Below are 18706 nucleotides of genomic sequence, written 5' to 3'. Positions count from 1 at the left end.
TCTGCTGATAGTAACCCTGCTGATCAGAGTGGGGGTGGAGACTATAACCCCCCCCCAAAAAACAACAACCCATGATTAGTATGCCTTTAAGAAAAGCCTCACTCTTTGTTGTTACAATCACAGGATAGGATGTTGTTGTATTGTCACAACATGAAGGCTAGAAAAGCTGCAGTTCAACCGATGGCCACTATGATTACAGCCTAAAACATCTTTCGTCATCATTATGGTCCCTTTTAATTTAATCCCCCCTAATAATCATTTTAGAAGTTTTTCTGTATAATCACTGGTCAACCTGTAATATTTTGAAGACCTGCTACTGGTTACTGAACGACCGCTGTTTCCACAAAGAGACCTAACATTGATTGCAGCACATCATCATGCCAACAGCACATTAGCTGCAGATTACTGTCAGAAGAGCATGATTGTCCTCTTGCTATGAGTACACAGTGTGAACCTGATATTTGTGCACAGCCTATAATCATGCATCAATTCAGACCAGGGCATTTTATTTTAAAGAGAACATTGGGTCCCAGGGCTTTGATTTCTTTTGCAGGATAAGTAGGCCTGTACCAACCACAATCGTTATCTTTATCCTGGAGGTCAAACCGAGGTAATGCTCTCATCTGTCACTGTTGTGTGAAACGCTGGTTCAATACCACCATCTTGTGGGTGACAAGGTTCAGGACTTCTACAGCAGAAGGTGACCAAAACAGAAAAAATATTGAAACACGCACTATTCCTTAAAAGGTCAACTCTGTAGCCGTTAATAATTCACTGCAAAGTGTAGGTTGGTTCCAAGGCTTCTGCACCATATTTGAGCAAAATGAAATGGGACTCCATTAAATATAAACCCATGAGCTTACTGTTGCACAGATTTATTTTAAAACAGCATCACATTGCAGACAATTGGTTACCACTTGAATGCAACACCAAATTTAAAGGTCCCACTACAACGTCAGCCAGTTCATTCTCATTCCACGGGGGGGGAATCTGATAATGAGGTTTTTGTCAAAGTTGGCGGTGTGTCACATGAGACAGGTCAGTCACATCCAGTCCATCTTTTTATTTTTTTTTTTTTAAATTTGCCTCCACATTGCAGGGTTACCACTGCAAAGGGATTCACGTCCTCCCAACACAAAAACGGTTTTTAATGCCCGCATATGATCAAGTAGTTTCATTTTAGTGCCTATATGCAACAGAGTACTGATTGGTTCTCACTCAAACACATCCCCCAACCAACAAGTGATAGTAAACAAAACAAAAACAAAATAAAAAACAGAAACAAGTGAAAACAAAGTAATCTGAGTGGGGGGGGAAGAAAGTGAACTTCATGCTCTCCAGGCTGACAAACCTGCCCCAGATGTTGTAGATCTCACGGTCCTCTCACATTGAGTACCACCACCAAACAATACATTGTGCGTTACTATGACTGGCAGTCAACGGTATCTGATTTATGACCTCCCCGGGATGAGAACGCATTGGGTCAGCAGAGCAAAGCAAACATGTCATAGAAATGTATTTTAAAAAGGCAAAAAGAAAAAGTTGTGTTAATGTTTTAAAGAGCTGAAGTACAGTATTTACAGGAGATTAAAAGCAGACTACTGTACAACTCTTTGCTACATTTACATTCTCACAGATAGGCTTAATTTCCAGATAAAAATAAATACACATCTGATTTCTATTACCCTTTGCATGTCTTATTGCTCATCTATTAAAATAACATTGTAATCATAAAAATCTCATACAGTATATACACACACATATGTCTGAAGCAGGTGCATTTCTTTACATTACACACATGCCGGTTTGCATTCTCATATGATTGGACCTCTTCTGTTCCGAGCCACACTTTTGGTCTTTCTTTACATGCATGTTTGTATCATCTACAATATTTTTTCCCCTCCTCTCTCGTTCACTGGGATCTGTTAACTGGGTTGCCAATGAGCTCAGGGCACTGCTCCTCTCCTTTAGCAATCCTGTCGCACTTTCTGAGCAGGTCGTAGTTGATCTTGTCGGTTATGATGCTGTCCTGCTTGTAGTCGGGGTGCTTCGCGACAAATTCCCTCATCCACTTGGCCATGGTCATCAGTTCACCTATTTAATATCAGGAGAAGTCGTTTAGGGAGCGTTACAAGGAGAGAAATGCTTTTGCTTATGAGACTACTCAGTATTAACCTTTTAATGACACTTTACCTGAGGCACGTTTCTTTATGAGCTTCAGATAATTCAAGATGGTGCACCTGGTGTCCACATCCACCTCCATGTTTTCCAGGTAGCAGTTAAGTATTGGGATAAGCCCTTGAAATACTCCCTCCTGATGATTGAAAAAAGAAAAAGAAAAAAAGAAACAAAAAAACAAAATGCTGAAGTCTCCTCAGCAGGATAGAAAAAGAAAACTTAAACTACTGCAACTACAAACCCTTCAAGATTATTTCAAGAGATTTAAAAACAGATACCCTTGCGGCCAAAACTTTTAATATTGTAAATGTCTCTCTTTTATTTGTATAACAAAGCTCCTTTAAAATTGGATAACTCAAGTCTGCAGGTTTCATTTCATCTACATGCATCTGCAAACAATGTTTTCTTCACAGGCAGAAATATTGTTCCTCCATCTCCATCCCAGAGTTTGGCTACTAAAATACATCTGCATGTTAATTTTAATCAATACGATGATAACTGAGGGCAGCTTTATTGTCTTATCACTTGTATAGTGCTCCATCCAAAAGCTGGTTCATGAATAATGACAACTTATAGTTGAGAACATCATCAGGTTTTAAAATCAATAAAATTCAACTCTGTTCAATTCATTTTTATTTGTGTAACAGTCAAATCAGTGCTCTGTATACTCTAAGGTAAAGACCCTATCAGAAAGAAAACCCCAATAATCCTCTAGCACTTGGCAACAGTGGGAAGGAAAAACTCCCTTTAACAGGAAAAAAACCCCTCTGGCAAGACCAGGTCATGGAAGGGACAGACATCTGCCATGACCAGACCAAGGTGAGGGGAAAGAAGAGAAAAGGAGAGCAGACGGGAGTGTACATCTGCTTCTGCCAAAGATTTCTTATGTTAAAAGATTCCCAACACACCACTGCCAACTGCTGCTGGATGAAGATCGTTAGGTTTCTATTTGTTATATTGCATGGCCTGACAATATTAAGTGCCTTGCAATAACTGCTATTGGAGTTTGGCATCATAAATCTAGAAATTCCTTTTCTAATCTTCTGAATCAACTTCTCAGGGAAATGGCTAATTTACTGGGTTTGTTGTTGAAGCAGTGGTTATCGAAGCAAAAATGAACTCTTCTCTCTGCAGGTCCTCATTTTTGTCTAGAGATACAATCCCCCCCAGCTCAGTTACGGTCTGATGAAAGTCAGTCGTCGTCTAATGCATTTTTGCTCTTCACAGCAACGGTTAACCTGCATGCAACTAATGCCTCAAATGTGACTGGCCTATACTTGCACTACAAGTATAAATCTGTCATTACAGACTGAAAACAGGATTTAAAAAAAAAATAAGTTAAAAATAAAAAGAAAGAAGGGATCGTGACTTAAAAAAGGTGAACTGAAATAAAATGACAGATACGGTCGTTCAACATCATTTTCCTATTGAGTCATTACTACCAGCATAGCTCAAACGTCATGTGCAGGAGAATAACTCACCTTTCCATTGATGATTGTGTCAATACTCATCAGTGTGTACTCCTCATTGGCACCATCAGACTCCAAGCCGTTTTGGGCAGACGCGGTGCCATCGAGCACCGGGTTGCAGCCTGCAAAATAAACATATCAGCTGCTTCAGTCTGAGGCCTTGACAACAAGCGCAGATCCAAAGATAAACTGTTTTTTTTAAGCACCTTTAAAGATGTCCTTGCGGAAGTAAAACATGCCTTCCTGGACAGCGTTTCTCTTCTGCGCAACCTTCATGTTTTCATCCACCTAATAAAAGACACTTCCTGTATCAGACCACTGTGTACAAAAATTCACAGCCCTACTCACCGGTTAATTTCCTTTTTTAGAAAAAGAACTGTGGGGTTGTTATCACCTTTGACAGCGGGATTATGAAGTCCAGTTTGTAGGACAGGATCACACGGGTCAGCAGGACCACAAACACCACATATGCAGCGTTTTCAAAGTCAGTGAGCTGCACCTGGAAAGAAAGGGCAAAAAAAATAAATAAATAAATAAAAAATAATAAGACAACTCACCACATCACTGAATTTGAAAGCAGATTACAACAAAACAGTCAAAGAGGTGAGCAGTACCTCCATGGGGCGGAACTCGACTCTCCAGCCGATATCAGAGTTTGGAGGGGGAGGTTTGAACCTCATCGTCTGCCAGTTGGTTGATTGGAGGTTCTGCAAGAAGTCTGAATGAATATTCGTGTACACTGCAGCCATGTGTATACTGCATTTTTACATGCAGGTGGCCCTCTTCTAAAAAATCATTTAAATTCTCACCTCAAAGTGATCGGACTCGTTCTCGTCATCCAAGTGTATTTTCTCCTCAAAGACAGAGAGTGGGTCTCGTATAAAAAGATGCGCTACGTGCTGGGCCAGGAGCTTGTCGATGCCTAGTCACACAGAATGCATTATTCATTTCATTACTGCGCGATCATCTCATTTAGAATTTCCCCCGTGGCTAAAACGTTTGTATTTTCAGAATCAGTACCTGCACTCAGCAGCTGCTTGTAGATCTCCTCGTCTATCGTCAAATCAATGTCATTGTACTTTTCCCCACAGCAGGACAGGTAGCTGTCAATGGAATCATACCTTGACTTGAAGATCCTGTATTTGTTGTTTTTTAAAGGCTGCAAGGAAAGAAAAACATTTCGTTACTGCTTCACTTTCACTTCATCAAACTATAATGAAAAGTAACTTAGTAAAGAAAATAAAAAGTTGGCTCTTTACAAGGTTAGATGAGAAGCATCATAAGCATAAGAAAAAGGGGAAAAAAAGAGCAGTTAGTAAAGTAGTAGTCGATGACAAGAAATTTACGGCAGAAGTTTGTGTTTGACTAAAACCCATTTTAAATCCACTACTGCCACTTGATAGGACTCAGCACAACACTCAAACTGCATAGACCATCAGTGGTCCTCTGGCCATTTTACTATACATATTTATCATTTAAGTTACAACAGCCATCATTACAAATTATTTTTAAACACATGTAAGAAAGTCTGTATAATCTGAAATCTGAGCATACTCAGTCACTGCAGTGGTTATAATACAACTTCCAGTGTTTTGTTCCTTGCACCTTTATGCAAAAGCATTATGCAAAAGCAGAAATGCATCTTAGTTTGGCCTCTACACACAGATGTGACACTGCACTTCATTATAGGAGGAACGACGAGAGATTAGTTTCCAGGAAGCATGAAAGCACATGATGCAACACATGACTGACATAAACTTTACAAATAAAAGGGTCAAGCCATGATGTAGAGTGCCTACTGTCACTACTGACACCGGCTGGACTAGTCATACTAGAAATACAGTGAGTAAATAAAGCTACTCACTTTCATTCGAGGTTTTTAAATCTGATCAGTACACTGAACTAAAATGACGGCCTGAACTGGGTTTTCTGAGCTCAGCTCATCTGGCATCATCAAGCATGAAAAGGTTATGCTGACCTGCAGCTCACGCACTCTTTGCAGTTAGTTTCACAGTCTCATATCATATTAAACTGCTTGAAAACACTGTCAGAAAACTGCACTCAAAAGAAAAAAAACATTCAAACTTTGTTGGGAAATCTCCCCAGTAACTTAGTTTCACCATTGCACTCGGGTTACTTCCGTGGATCTCAAGAGCTAATGACTTTAGATGTCAGAAACAGGAACACAAAAAGCCCCTTTTAAATCCAACAACTCACCAGAAGTCTGCCTCTACAAATGAATAAAACACATTTATAAAGTCATGGCTACTCCTGGCCGTTTTCAGGTCCACCTGCTCACCTTTAGCCCGCGCTCCTCCTGCGTCCTGTCGTCCACCGAAGCAGAAATAACTCCCCAGCGACAGTCGATGTCTGACACATGGCCTCTGTAGAAGGGTGAGGCTGCACTCAGTGCCATCTGGTAAAGAGTGAAAACTCTCTTTAGTGCGTTTGAAGGAAATGTGAGTTCAAATAAATAAAATCGATGCAAATTTGTTAAAAAAAACAAAAACAAAACAACCAAACAAAAAACGAGCAACCTCCTTAAATAGCTGTTACGAACCCAACAGCGCTTCAGAGCTTCTAACAAATCAAATGAATGCATATCAAAGAGGTGACGTGGATTGCATCAACAAAATACCAAAAATTTGCATAAATATGTATTTATAACACTTGGTTTGTTTGCAGGTTTTACTATTTGCATTCCCCTGCACGGAGTGTGCATCTACTGTAGAGCCACAGACAGTGTTTATTTACAGCATCCATTATGTCAGTGTGGTCCGTTTTTGGCTTCTTAGACATCACATCTACTATAGCACAGCAAAAACTGCAGGTTCTAAAGCTGCTACAGCATCAAGCGCATAAATAGCTTGATAAGCAGTTGAAACAGTCCTGCTGAGAATGAGGTCAGTTACGGAAACATAATATATGACAGGAAGCAAGTGTTTTGTTTATCCACTCACCACAATGGGGCAGAATGTTGCTAGTTGGTCATAAAGATACCTTGCCTCATCAATGCTGCAAGCCTGGAATGTCACCTGCAAAAGCATCGTAAAAATAGGATGAAGTACACTTATAAGTTACTTATTAGGAATGTGAAGCTGACAAAGACAACCAGACGTGGCACGCTGCTCGGTCAGTTCATTCACTACCTGCAGACAGCAGTTGCCCATGCCGAAGCCCATGGCATCCATGTAGATATGGTCAGGCAGAGCCGCCCTCGCCGCTTCGCCATCATCCTCAGGAAACTCTTCCACAAACGGAGATGGAGTGCACTTGTCTTTGAAAACTAAAGAAATTTGGTCACATGCATTTATTCCACAATGTCTTAAAGGCAAATGAATCACATAAAAAACCCCCAAAAAAACCCAACACAACTTTAACTCCATTTACAGTAGCTTACAGATGTGTTCGACTCTGACCACATCTACAGGTTGCAATTATTGCTTATCACAAAAAAAACAAGAATATAAAAATATCCTCAATTCAGTCAGACTTACTTGGCACATTTATTACAACTTTTTCTCCCCTTCTGTGACGTATGTTTCTGGTTAGAGTGCTGAAAAAAACCCGTAAAAAATGCAAGTAAAATGTATTTATTTATACAGCACTTTTCACAGATTAAAAAAATAATAATAAAGTGCTACACAATAAAAACACAAGAAGCAAAAGTATGACATCACAATCTAAAAGGTAATAAAAATCACATGTAACCATGTGGATATTTCCTGCCCATCAGTTTCTGATCCATTTTGCTCAACTAACTCCAAAATTTCTAATTAAACACATCTAAACTGTACTGACATTACAACCATGAAGCCTACCTGAATCTCGGGTGTCTGTTGATGGCTTCATCGGGGAAAAACAGCGACTTGGACACTCCTGTTTCAACAGGAGTTGGTCGGTACTCTGGTTTGGTGAAACCCGGGCAGCCTAACCTGAACAAAACCATCACATAACGCAACATTAAAAAGCTGCGGCTGACATTTATTAGAACAATCCCATATCAGCTTATAGATTCACATTTGTATTGACTTCCTTTATGAGGGTAAAAACCTTTGATCAGTATAAACTGAAGCACCTTGGAAATGCGGTGACGGTGCAGAGCGTTTCTCTGGGGTTCAGGACAGACGACGCCTCGCGCCGCCTCTTCCTCATGTTGCCCTCAACAGTGTTGAACTCTGACATCGTCCCGCCGTATGGCTGACCTGGAGTTCCCTCGATCATGTAGCTACCATACTCTGGTCTCCACAGTGTGGGGTGACTGCAAAAACACACAAAGTGTATTATTAAGCTACAACACTTAGAGGTCAGGCTGGAAAAAAGGCCCCTGGTTTCAGTATCACGATGACCTTTCTGATTAAATAAACGGACCGCTCTCCCTTTATCATACGTCGGGCGTAATCCTGGCGGGGGCAAATGAACGCGACACATTTGTGCTTCTGAGCCTGCTCTTTGGTGTGTGCGACAGAGGGGCAGTAATGAGGAATGCATCGGCTCTACTATTCCCACTGTCACTGGTATTTCCCCTGGGTGAAGTTGGCTACACAGATTTAGACCGACGTCATGGGCTGCAAGCAAACATAACACTCAGGAGCCTGTACAAACACATTTACAGCGACTGCAGAGATGGCACTACAGATTAGACATGCAAACAGTATTCCCAGGAGGAGCTCATCAGGGGGGAAATACCTTGGCATCACCTTGGAGATGTCAGTCAGTCATCAACAAAACTTTTGTAACAGATTAATTTCCGCGTCACATATTTTTAAAGCCACCTAAACGACGCTAAAAAAGGGCACATCACAGAAACACTGTGCTGTACATTTTTTTGTTTTTAACAAGTGTGCTACGCACCCTTTTCTTGTGCTGCAATATTAATTGAACTATTGAGCAGAAAGACTGGAAGATTCAAGCTTTGGTACCATGTGCAGGGAGCCTGTGGGGCTGTGCCAAAATCAAACAGAATAACTCAAAGCTCTGAGTCGGGGAGATGTGTCTCTTCCAGTTAACTGCTTGTGCAAAGACAATGTGATCAACAGAGAGTCTCTGTGCATGTTCTGTATGGACACTTTTTTTATAACCTTAGGTTAAAAACTTCTGATGAGATAAAACAAGACAACCATGTTTGACTGTTTAAGACTGTAATTTTTAGAGTGTATAGTAAAAAAAAACTAAAAAAAAAAACTACTGATCTCAGGAGCGTTTCACAGCAAAAATACTCAAGATTTCTGTTAATGGCACCAACTTGTGTGATTTGAAGAAAAACAAAAACAAACAAATACTCAAATACAGTGAATGGAAACAGCTGATTGAGAGTGAAAATCCAGCAGCCTGTATGATGTGAGAAACAGGATGAGACAGGAGGGTCTGACTCCTGCCTGCACACTCAGAATGGGACATTCAACTCAACTGCACTTCTCAGGTGCTTTTGTTTAAGTGTGTGTGTATACATGTAAATAAAAAACATGTAAAAAACGTTTAGCATTTTATTTTTGTGGGAATAAGCTGCCACAGAACTCTGTTGAACATTGCACATTAAACTAAATGTTCTGCAACAGCTGGAGGAATAGGGAGCTAGAGCAGGGCGATATGGCCAAAAATATTTATCACGATATATATTTGAAAATTTGCGATAACGATATAACTGACGATATAATTGATGCGAGACAAAATACAACTCCACAACATTACTAGCGCAAAAAGACAACCTTCCATTTATTTTCACTTAAACAAGAAGCTGGTTTTTATGTACATTAAAGCTTTATAAAAATGTAACAGTGCAAATGCAAATTCCTTGCTGAAAGTTTAACCAAAAGGCATTTCCAGTAGAAATGGGCTGACATATCCTGAGCATAACCATGTATAATATCCACTGAAGTTAAAAAGAGGTGCTTTGCAACATTAAACTGCAGTGTGCAGTACGTATTTTTCGGACCATAAGGTGCACGGGATTATAAGGCACATTAAGCGAAACAAAGCAGTCAGATAAATCAAACTTTATTCAACTCATTCTTCTTGCTTCCTCCACTTCTGTACCATTGATTCATTAATGTTGAATTCTCTGGCAGCTGCTCTATTCCCATGTTGTTGCAGTATATTAATGACTAACCTCGTATTGTGGATGGATTATCTCAGTTGTTCTCCTGACTGAAGTTTGGTCCGTTTACAGCATCCTGCCATGCGATTGCATTTGTCTCTAACCATGAGGAACCTTCACGTTAACTTTTATAAATGGAAAAGTGTTAGTGTTCGTCCTCCAGCTTCACTGTTTATGTTATGCTAACATAGCTGTGTCGCTAGCGATCACGTAGCACATCATTATATACCAGCTGTTTAGTTTCCTGTCTTCATTTATGTTGGAAGTGATAGCAGAGCTGTACCTTTGAATTTTTTCAGAAATCTCTCAGTCAGAACATGCTATATCATTCTTGGATAACTAGCGAGCTAACTTCCGCTAGCTTCCTGTTAACTTCTAACTCCGTTAAATGTAATAAATTTTGTTTTAATGGATGCCTGGAAGTTAAACTTCATAGTTACACCTGGTAAAGCAGCAATGCTGATCGTTTTATTAAAGATGAAAGAATTTAGACAGTTTTTAACTCTCAGTGATGCTGCAGTGTTGTTTGACCTGAAGATACGGAGTTTAGGACCCAGATTACTCCCAGATTTAAGAGCATCTTAGTCCGACAAATACGACAATAACGACGGCCGCTTGCATGTTCTGCAAAAAAAATGTGCTTTGTCGTGTATCTGACGGACAAACACCAAACCAGTTCCACATCACTGAAGTTGCACCATTTTTACAAACCAATTCTGGTTCATCTGTTTCACTCAACAATCGGCCATGTGCGTATGAAAACAAAGGCACTGCGCATGCGCGTTTTACTCATATTCTATCGCGATATTTCATTTTCCTATCGTTGCCTAACATTATACCTGTATTACCGTGAACGGTACAATATGGCCCAACCCTATAGGGAGCTGTAATTTCTAATGCATAAGACCTCCACTGAGCAGCTATAGCATCTGTTACTTTAAGTCACATTGATGCATATCAAAAAGAAGTGTTTTCTCTTAACTGCTGCACTTCCAATTTAAGTTATAAAAAAAGCCGCCATGCACCAACTCAGGAGCTTTCACTGAGGCTGATAACAAAACAAATACAAAAAGAAAGTGTCCGCCTGCAATGCATGCTGATTTAACCTTTATACAGCATCTCATCTCACTCCTCCTCTTCTTATTATCCCACTGTGTCATAAGCAAAGCAAAATCCACCATTAATCTCTCAGCTTACATTTATTCAAATGTTTTTTATATTCTAGTTTTGTGTGTTGCCATTTCAGTGCAACAACACAGTGTCTCCACAGTGTAGTGGTTTACACATTCGCCTAACGAGTAAAAGATCCCCAGTTTAATATTGGCAGGAGACACAAAGGAGAAAACAACACTAGCCAAGTAAATTATGAGCATCTTTCATCTTTTAGTAGCATATGCAACTGAACACACACACACACACACACACACACACACACACACACACACACAGTTACAGTGTACCTACTTGGGGTTTATGTTTTCTCCCTGGTCCTGCAGAGTTGCTAAAACATCTCCACCATTCAGGACGAGGCGAACCTTCTCATCCTTGTCGTCAAACTCCACCAACATGTATTCAACCTAAAAGCAAAACGATCAAAGACTGAATTAGACAAATACTGTATTTAAAGTACTTGTCTGATTTTTTTTTTTTTTTTTTTTAAATAAACACCAGACTTTCCATCGGCGCTATAGACGCCATCACATCAATTCCAATTCATCAGTTACATTTCCTTGACTTTTGACTCTGCTACCCTGTAATCCCCTGTCTGAAAGAGGGATTAATCTATAACAACAGCATTCCACATGGTTTGAAATCAAAATACTTTGTTCAAGCTGTACAGATTTTTGTGGCTGGTGACAGATGAAGAGATGTGAAGTTTTGAATGAAAATGTAAGAAAACCACAGCGAGCAACAGACAAACCCACATACATTGCATAGTAGCCATTAAGTTACCATCCACACAATAAGGAGTGTCCTCATGTGGTAGCAGGCATGCCAGCAGTGTAAGCAGTAAGGGAAAATAAATGAGTGTTGGACCACCACCAGTGACAAAGCTGGACTTCTGTTTTGTCATGTTTTTTGCTCACGGCTCTCTTCAACTCTTATTCAACGCTCCCCAACACCTGACTTAAAAGTCAAAACTGGCTCCATGGTTACGGCCTTGTCATGTCAATAAACTCAAACATGCTGGGAATTACATTGCTTCACATATTGCAAGGAGGCCAAACTAGTTTTACATCGGGGCCCATATACAGCTGCCGGAGCGGTTGGTGCAAAGAAGCACAATTTCAACAAGCACATCTTGGTTTTTCTACACGATAAAGAAATGTCTAAAATTGCTGCCCATAAAGCAGGAAACCTTTTCTTTTAATTTACAGAAAATGTCCTGCTTTATTTATTTTATGGTGGACACATGAAAAACTGAAAATTCTATATCAGACAAACAGAACTTTTCTGTCATTTAATTGTTTATCTATTACTTAATTACTTGTGTGTAGGCAGAGTAGGGCAAGCTGTAATATATGTTCTAGGTTCTTTATTTGTCACATGCATAGTTATACAAGTATAACACACAGTGAAATGTAGCCTGACCTGTAAAAATACAGTTAAAAGTCCAAAACTTATGCCTTCCTTTGAAATTTTCCAAATATGGCCAGAGGGTCTTTGCCTGGCCAATTCTGGAACCCGGGCCTTATGTTTGCCACCGTTGGTATACAGTATCAAAGAGCTGCAGGATTTGTTGCAGTTACATGTGTATGTGCTGCAGTCGGTCACACACACACTTAGTCTATCAACACAGGACCACTGTTGCATCATGCCCATGCCCAGCCGCAACAGACAACACTAGCATTAATATTATTCCACAATCCTTACCTCATCGCCCCACTTTAGCACATCTTTCTGACGATCCTTCAGTTTGTTGTAGATGTTGAGAAACTGGATGATACCGTGTTTTCTAATGTGGTCAGCATACTTTCGGGTTTCTTCCCAATTCAGTGGAGATCCCTGTGACAGTAGACCCATCGCACACGCTGACTGCAGGTATAAAGTGACCGCTGTTCGGCTCTTGCTGCCTGCTTTCTATTTAAACGGCACGCCGGGCGATAGCTAGCTAGCTCGTCTGTCCAGGTGGGAGAGCTCGCATGAAGCGTCGGTTAAAACAAGCGGCAGAGTATGGAGGGCTTTCAACAGAGCCGCGGGCTGAATGAAGGATCTCTTGGGGTTTCTAAGCAACAACGTGCCCTGTCGGTAACCTCAGCTGGACGTCCAAAAGAAACAGGCCCCTGCTCATCACTTGCTAATGCCTCGTTAGCTCGGTACCGTGAGTTAATAACTCCGCACCCGCTGCTAAACGGACGACTTAGTGCCTGGTGACACCAGTTCGGTAAACAGCTACGGACTGAAGCCAGTAAAAGCGCAGCTATATGGGGGGGAATGACAGCGACGTGCGCCGGTAGAGAAGTCTGTGTTTCGGAACCACTCTGCCGCACGCAGTCGCTCAGTGTTGTTAATATGAACGCCCTCCTACTTCAACACACGTGACATCTTCAGGCGGAGCGTAGCGTGGAGTTGCGTCACTATGACTCAGCAATCTTCGCTTCGAGTCTCCGCCCACCAAGCCGTCAATCATAGCGAGCACCAGGGCACGTTCAAGAGCGAGATGCCGTAGCTATAACATTCGTCCATATTACAGTTTTTCGCAAATGCTAAAACAGATTTCACAAACGTTTCCACCATGTTCCCCAATGTCTAAACACAACACCCTTTTCTAAAGCTACATAAATACAACCACACCTTCCCACTGCAAAACTCAAACTTTCACGCCAAAAGAGCAGCTTGAAGCTTTCAAAAAATGTAAACACTATACACATCATTACACACTACAGCAAAACAATTGAAAACACAATGCTCAATTTGTGAAAAGGTTCTTTGTTTCATAACTGCCAATGCATATTTTTTATAAACCATACAGTAACGGATTGTCGTAGATCTCTGCAGAGGATTAGGCATTTAGATTTGTGAGTTTCATATGAAGAGTATAAATCTATAGAAAATCCTGCATGTACGTACACTACTGTAACAGAACTGAATGCAAAAACAGAATCTATTGTACACAACAGTACTCCTGAAAACATGATCAGGGTGTGAAGCTTTTGTTTTTTTTAAAAATTTATTATTATTTTTATTTACATTATTCACACCACAATCACTGTGCGGCATCATGTCGCTGAGCTGCATTGGGCCACATCACCTCACCCACATCGCAGGCTATATTGTCTCTTGCCAGGCACCGCAGGAAAAACGCCCTGGAATGGCGAATCCATCCTTGGAAGGCCTCCGCTGGGATGTCAACACAGGCCAGCTCCCTTGCCCTTAGGAGGTTCTCTCTTGTGTATGGTTGTCTGTCATAAACCTTCCATCTCCACGATGAGAAGAACTCCTCTATAGGGTTCAGGAAAGGGGAGTAAGGTGGCAGACAGACGTTTAAAAAGTGGTCACCGTTGGTGGTGAACCACTCTCTGATTTGGTTTGTTCTGTGGAAGCGGACATCGTCCCAAATGATCACATAAATGTGATGTGCGGGCCCAGGATGGTGTTGGTGGTGGTCCAGGAGGATGTCTTTTAGTTCTTCTAGGAAGGTGAGGAGACGTTGGGTGTTGTAAGACCCAAGGACAGCATGCCGGTGGACAAGCCCCTCCGACCCATGGCCGCACAAAGGGTAATATTACCCCCCCCCCGTTGGCCAGGGACCTCAGTGATGGCTCTTTGGCCAATGATGTTACGGCCTCTTTCGTTTCTGCAGGCTGAAACCAGCCTAATCCAGGAAGAGGTACTCATGAGGTCTGGCCATCGTTTCCAACTGTAATATCCTCTGTGAAAATGTGAAAGTGCACAGGTGTTCAGAACAACATTCAATCAGGTAGCACAGTATTGTCCAGAAGTAATGTAGGCCACTGAGCAACACAATATGTCCATTAACTGTACTGTTAACATGGATGTATACTTACTTGCACATACTCGTAACGTAGGTCTTTGTGTCGCGCAGAGTTGCGCTCAAAGGGAACCCTATAGACCTGTTTCATCCGCGTCTTATTGCGCCGGAGAACTCGATCCATTGTGGCCAAGCTGACATCGTCAATGCTCTCAAAGTTGACATTATCGGCAATGACTTTGTCTCTGATCTCCCGGAGTCTGATGAGGTTGTTCCCACGAACCATATCCACAATGAGGGTTTCTTGTGCCGCTGTAAATATGGCAACCCTCCCACCTCTATGTGGCATTCTTTCAACTCTAAAGAAAGAAACATGTGTTGTCAATTGACATGTGTTACAATACAGTCACAATTGATATGAAACCAATAGACTACTTTCACAGGTTTGTAAAACTGTATTGTGACAAAGAAAGCAATCGAGTACAATATCTATTGTGTTGTCTGAATGCCCTGATAATGGTGGCCACGGTGAATCTACTCAGCTCCTCTTCTTCCAGGGCCAGCTCCTCTTCTTCCAGGGCCAGCTCCTCTTCTTCCAGGGCCAGCTCCTCTTCTTCCAGGGCCAGCTCCTCTCCCTGCTCTGCATCAAATTCCTCTTCCCCTGACTCTGCCTTCATCCAGTGTGTTTGCTTGACCTCTTCAGCATACTGTGCACTCTGAACTTGCTTTTATACATGTGGTCACAGCATTAGCAACAGGTGTCTTCAATTTTGAGTCGTTGTGTGTAATGAATGACGCCAGGTGTGTTCATTGTGTTCAAATATTGCTGACTGTGGCAAGCATGTTGCATCACATGAGCTTTCATTTGAGAATATGAGCAGAGTTCTTTTGCAACTTGTGTTTTAGCAAGGAAAGATGTGTTTAGATTTATGACAACGGAGGATTGTGTTCTGTGAATTGTGTCTTCATGTGACATGTGTTTATGATATTGGTAAATGATGGCTAGATTTAGTAAATGTGTTTAGACAACTGGTCATTTGGTTTAGAGGACTGGCTTTTGTGTTTTAGCATATGAGAAAAACTGTAAAATACTTTAATAATTTAAAAATTATTTTTTATTTCTAATTTTAAGATTTTATTTTAGTTTCATTTAAAAGAAAAACAAGCTACACAAAGAAGAAGAAAAAAATACCATGACAGTGAGCAACACCAAAATAATCAAAGAACTTATTTAAGAAGGTCTATTTTTTTCTATAGGGTCATCGGCGAGCCTCCACAGGCAACGTCGTTCATCCTCTGTGTTTCTAGCCAGGAACAGATTTAGCCACAGTCTATAAATGGTAAAATGATAATGGAAAAATGGGGCACTGAACTTCAAAGAGAGTGAGTCCTTCCTTCCTGTGGAAATCAAGTTAAGGTATTGAATTACTGTTATTGTTGTTTAATTTAAATGTAATTATCTAATCGCGCTTACGCTCGAGCAACTGTTAAAAACAATTGACTATAGGGAAATCGTTCATATTCTCTTCACATTGACCTTTTCTAACGCAGATTACTGTTTGCCATTGTCTTTTCCATAATTATGAACTGATTATTTTGGTAAGACCAGAATCCACGCCAACTTAGGTTAACCTGCTGTATGGCAAAGTATTAAACATTCACTTTAGGCTTAATTATCAAAACTGGTATTATGTGACTTTCTGTCTTGACAAATAAATAATGAACATATACATTTACATGGAAGATTTGGTTTATTCTTATATGAAAAAAGAGGGTTATTACATTAAGAACAATGACTATTAAAGACAAAATATCATTTTGCCAGAGTAAATGTGCCTCCTTGTATACACAGAACACAAAATAAAAACACTGTTGTTTATCTGACATAAGGCAAGCTTTTCGTTTCTTTAGTTTTTTGGTTTCATGTTTGTTTGGAGTTTTCTGATTATTGGCTCCCTCTTTGATTTTGTTTTTTAAAGTAAAGAATAGTATGAGGAAGACTACGGAAGACAAAATCAAAAGCAGCCATGTCCTGTTTGTTTGTTTTTGCAGGGTAACTTATTTACCCTTAGTTTCCACAGCACTAAAATGAACGAGTCATGTTTAGGGTAGAGTGTTCATACTAAGGCAAATTTGCAAAAGTAAATGTAATAATGATACAGCACTCTCGTGAGAGGGCGAGGATAGGCCTATTGTATATGCATGAGTTGACAAAATAGCTTGTAGGGTTATTACACTCATAGCCAAATAAGGATTTAAGGATGTGGTTTAACCAAACACAATCGACTGCTCGGGTCACACCCCCTCTGTGTCGATAAAACCTGCACAGTCACTTAGAGGCAATCACTACAAGCGATGTCACTGTCGATGTAATGTTTTTGCCCAAATATTAAGAGTTTCTTAAGTTTTATTCACAAATATATAGTAAAATACATTTGTGAGACTCGGTTTACAGCTTGTTTAAATACATGTGGGTTGTTTAACACATTCTCCACGTGTAATGTTACATACTTATATAATAATTATTTTGTCTCGTTTGTTATATTAATTACTTGTTTCTTCTTTTTTGAGTGTCTGGAAAGCAAAAAGGTGTGGCAAAGGCTGGAGGATTGTGAAGTACTGCAGCTAGATTATAAAGATTAGATTATTAAGCCAAAGCATGTGCTGCCACTGTATGGGGTTTAGAGAGGTTAGGAGAGGGTGGAGAGCTCCCACTGCCCCCCCAAGAGCACAAGGCAACGTTAAAAACAACCATTCAGACTTTCTGTTTGAATTGCTGTTGTCTTCAGGCAGAAGTTTTAGGACATCAAAGATAAGGACAAACATATTATAGATAAGTTTCCAAAAACCACTAAACCACTTCAGTTACACTAAACTCTGCTGGAGAATGACTCATGTGATCAATGGTCAGGGAGACTTTCACTGTATATTGTTTTCTGTGTATGTGCAGAGATTCAAAATGATGTGTCAAAGACATTGCAAACATCATGGGACCTATACAGACTGAATTAAGACCAGAAACAAAAGGTGCATGTCTCTTTCATATTTTAGAAGACAGGAATGCCGCTTTACTAATCCAGCCAGTTTACCAACGACGCTGTGAAAACCACGCACTACTAAATCCCGCTGATAATCATTCAATTTAAGGTTTGTACCGTCAAACAATCCAATTCAATGTTATTTATGAAGCATTTCTTTTTTAAAAACAACAGACTTTGACAAAGTGGTGTACAAAGCACCAAAACAACACAATAAAACAATAAAAACATTAATAATTACAAGATAAGAAAACACCACTCTCATTCTCAGTAAAAGCCAAAGAGTAAAAATGAGCTTTAAGACGTAGTTTAAAAACAGGCAACGAGGGGACCGATTCTAAATCGGGCAGGGAGATTGTTCCAAAGTTTGGGGGCTATAGCTGAAAAAGCTCAATCGCAGCTGTTTTTCATTTGAGTTTTTTGGGACTAGCAGGCCTCAGGGACCTCGATGGGACGTATGGAGTCAGCAGCTTAGATATATGAGCAAACTCACAGCTAGTTTGGAAATAAGACATTGTGCTACAGGCAACGTAGATGAGCATGTCATATGCCTAACTAAGGGCTTGTCATAAAGGCCAGTGTGACTTTACAGACTTAACAGTGAAATATTCAAGTTATGAAATCAGTTCTCTTCATCAGCTTTTGACTGTGAGTTATGATCTCTTATCTTATCAAGTTACGCTCTGTTCAAACACATTCTACTTTTGCTTCCATGTGAGCTCTTTGTGCTAATGCCACTTTTAATGCACATGTTAGCCAAGTTTTGCTGTAATACTTGCAGATGGTGCCCACCAGTTTCTGACTCATAAATTCAAACTTTATGAGTTGTATTGAAAGGTCATTGGACTTTTCAGCCCAGTTACAAAGCACAGAAAGCTGTAAATGCACATATAAATTTGCAAACACAACACATTCTGATTTGTTGATTTATGCAAAGTGTGCCCAAGAATAGCAATAAAAATGGTTTTCAATAAATGACCACAGCTCAGAC

General features: G+C 40.3%; 1 protein-coding gene across 1 annotated transcript; it reads right to left on the bottom strand.

Annotated features, from left to right (window-relative positions):
- Positions 1-859: 859 nt before the first annotated feature.
- Positions 860-13274, bottom strand: gclc (glutamate-cysteine ligase, catalytic subunit). Its single transcript, XM_005915535.3, has 16 exons — positions 12619-13274; positions 11209-11321; positions 7726-7908; positions 7469-7582; positions 7145-7203; positions 6797-6933; positions 6608-6682; positions 5947-6063; positions 4668-4806; positions 4457-4569; positions 4262-4354; positions 4042-4146; positions 3854-3935; positions 3660-3769; positions 2194-2314; positions 860-2094 (listed from the first exon to the last, which is right to left on the bottom strand). The coding sequence occupies exons 1-16, from the start codon at positions 12766-12768 to the stop codon at positions 1913-1915; spliced, it is 1893 nt and encodes a 630-aa protein (XP_005915597.1). The 5' UTR covers positions 12769-13274; the 3' UTR covers positions 860-1912.
- Positions 13275-18706: the final 5432 nt, after the last annotated feature.

Source organism: Haplochromis burtoni, unplaced genomic scaffold (assembly GCF_018398535.1).
Source record: "Haplochromis burtoni strain Fernald_Lab_line unplaced genomic scaffold, NCSU_Asbu1 Contig_12, whole genome shotgun sequence".
Taxonomy (NCBI): domain Eukaryota; kingdom Metazoa; phylum Chordata; class Actinopteri; order Cichliformes; family Cichlidae; genus Haplochromis; species Haplochromis burtoni.
This window is presented reverse-complemented; position numbering and strand designations above follow the sequence as displayed.

Coding starts and splice junctions, on each gene's coding strand:
- gclc (XM_005915535.3), bottom strand. CDS start 12,768: ATGGGTCTACTGTCACAGGGATCTCCACTGAATTGGGAAGAAACCCGA. Junction 7,909..11,208: donor GGAGAAAACATAAACCCCAA/GTAGGTACACTG, acceptor GTGTTTTTGCAG/TCACCCCACACTGTGGAGAC. Junction 7,583..7,725: donor ACCGTCACCGCATTTCCAAG/GTGCTTCAGTTT, acceptor GGTTTTGTTCAG/GTTAGGCTGCCCGGGTTTCA.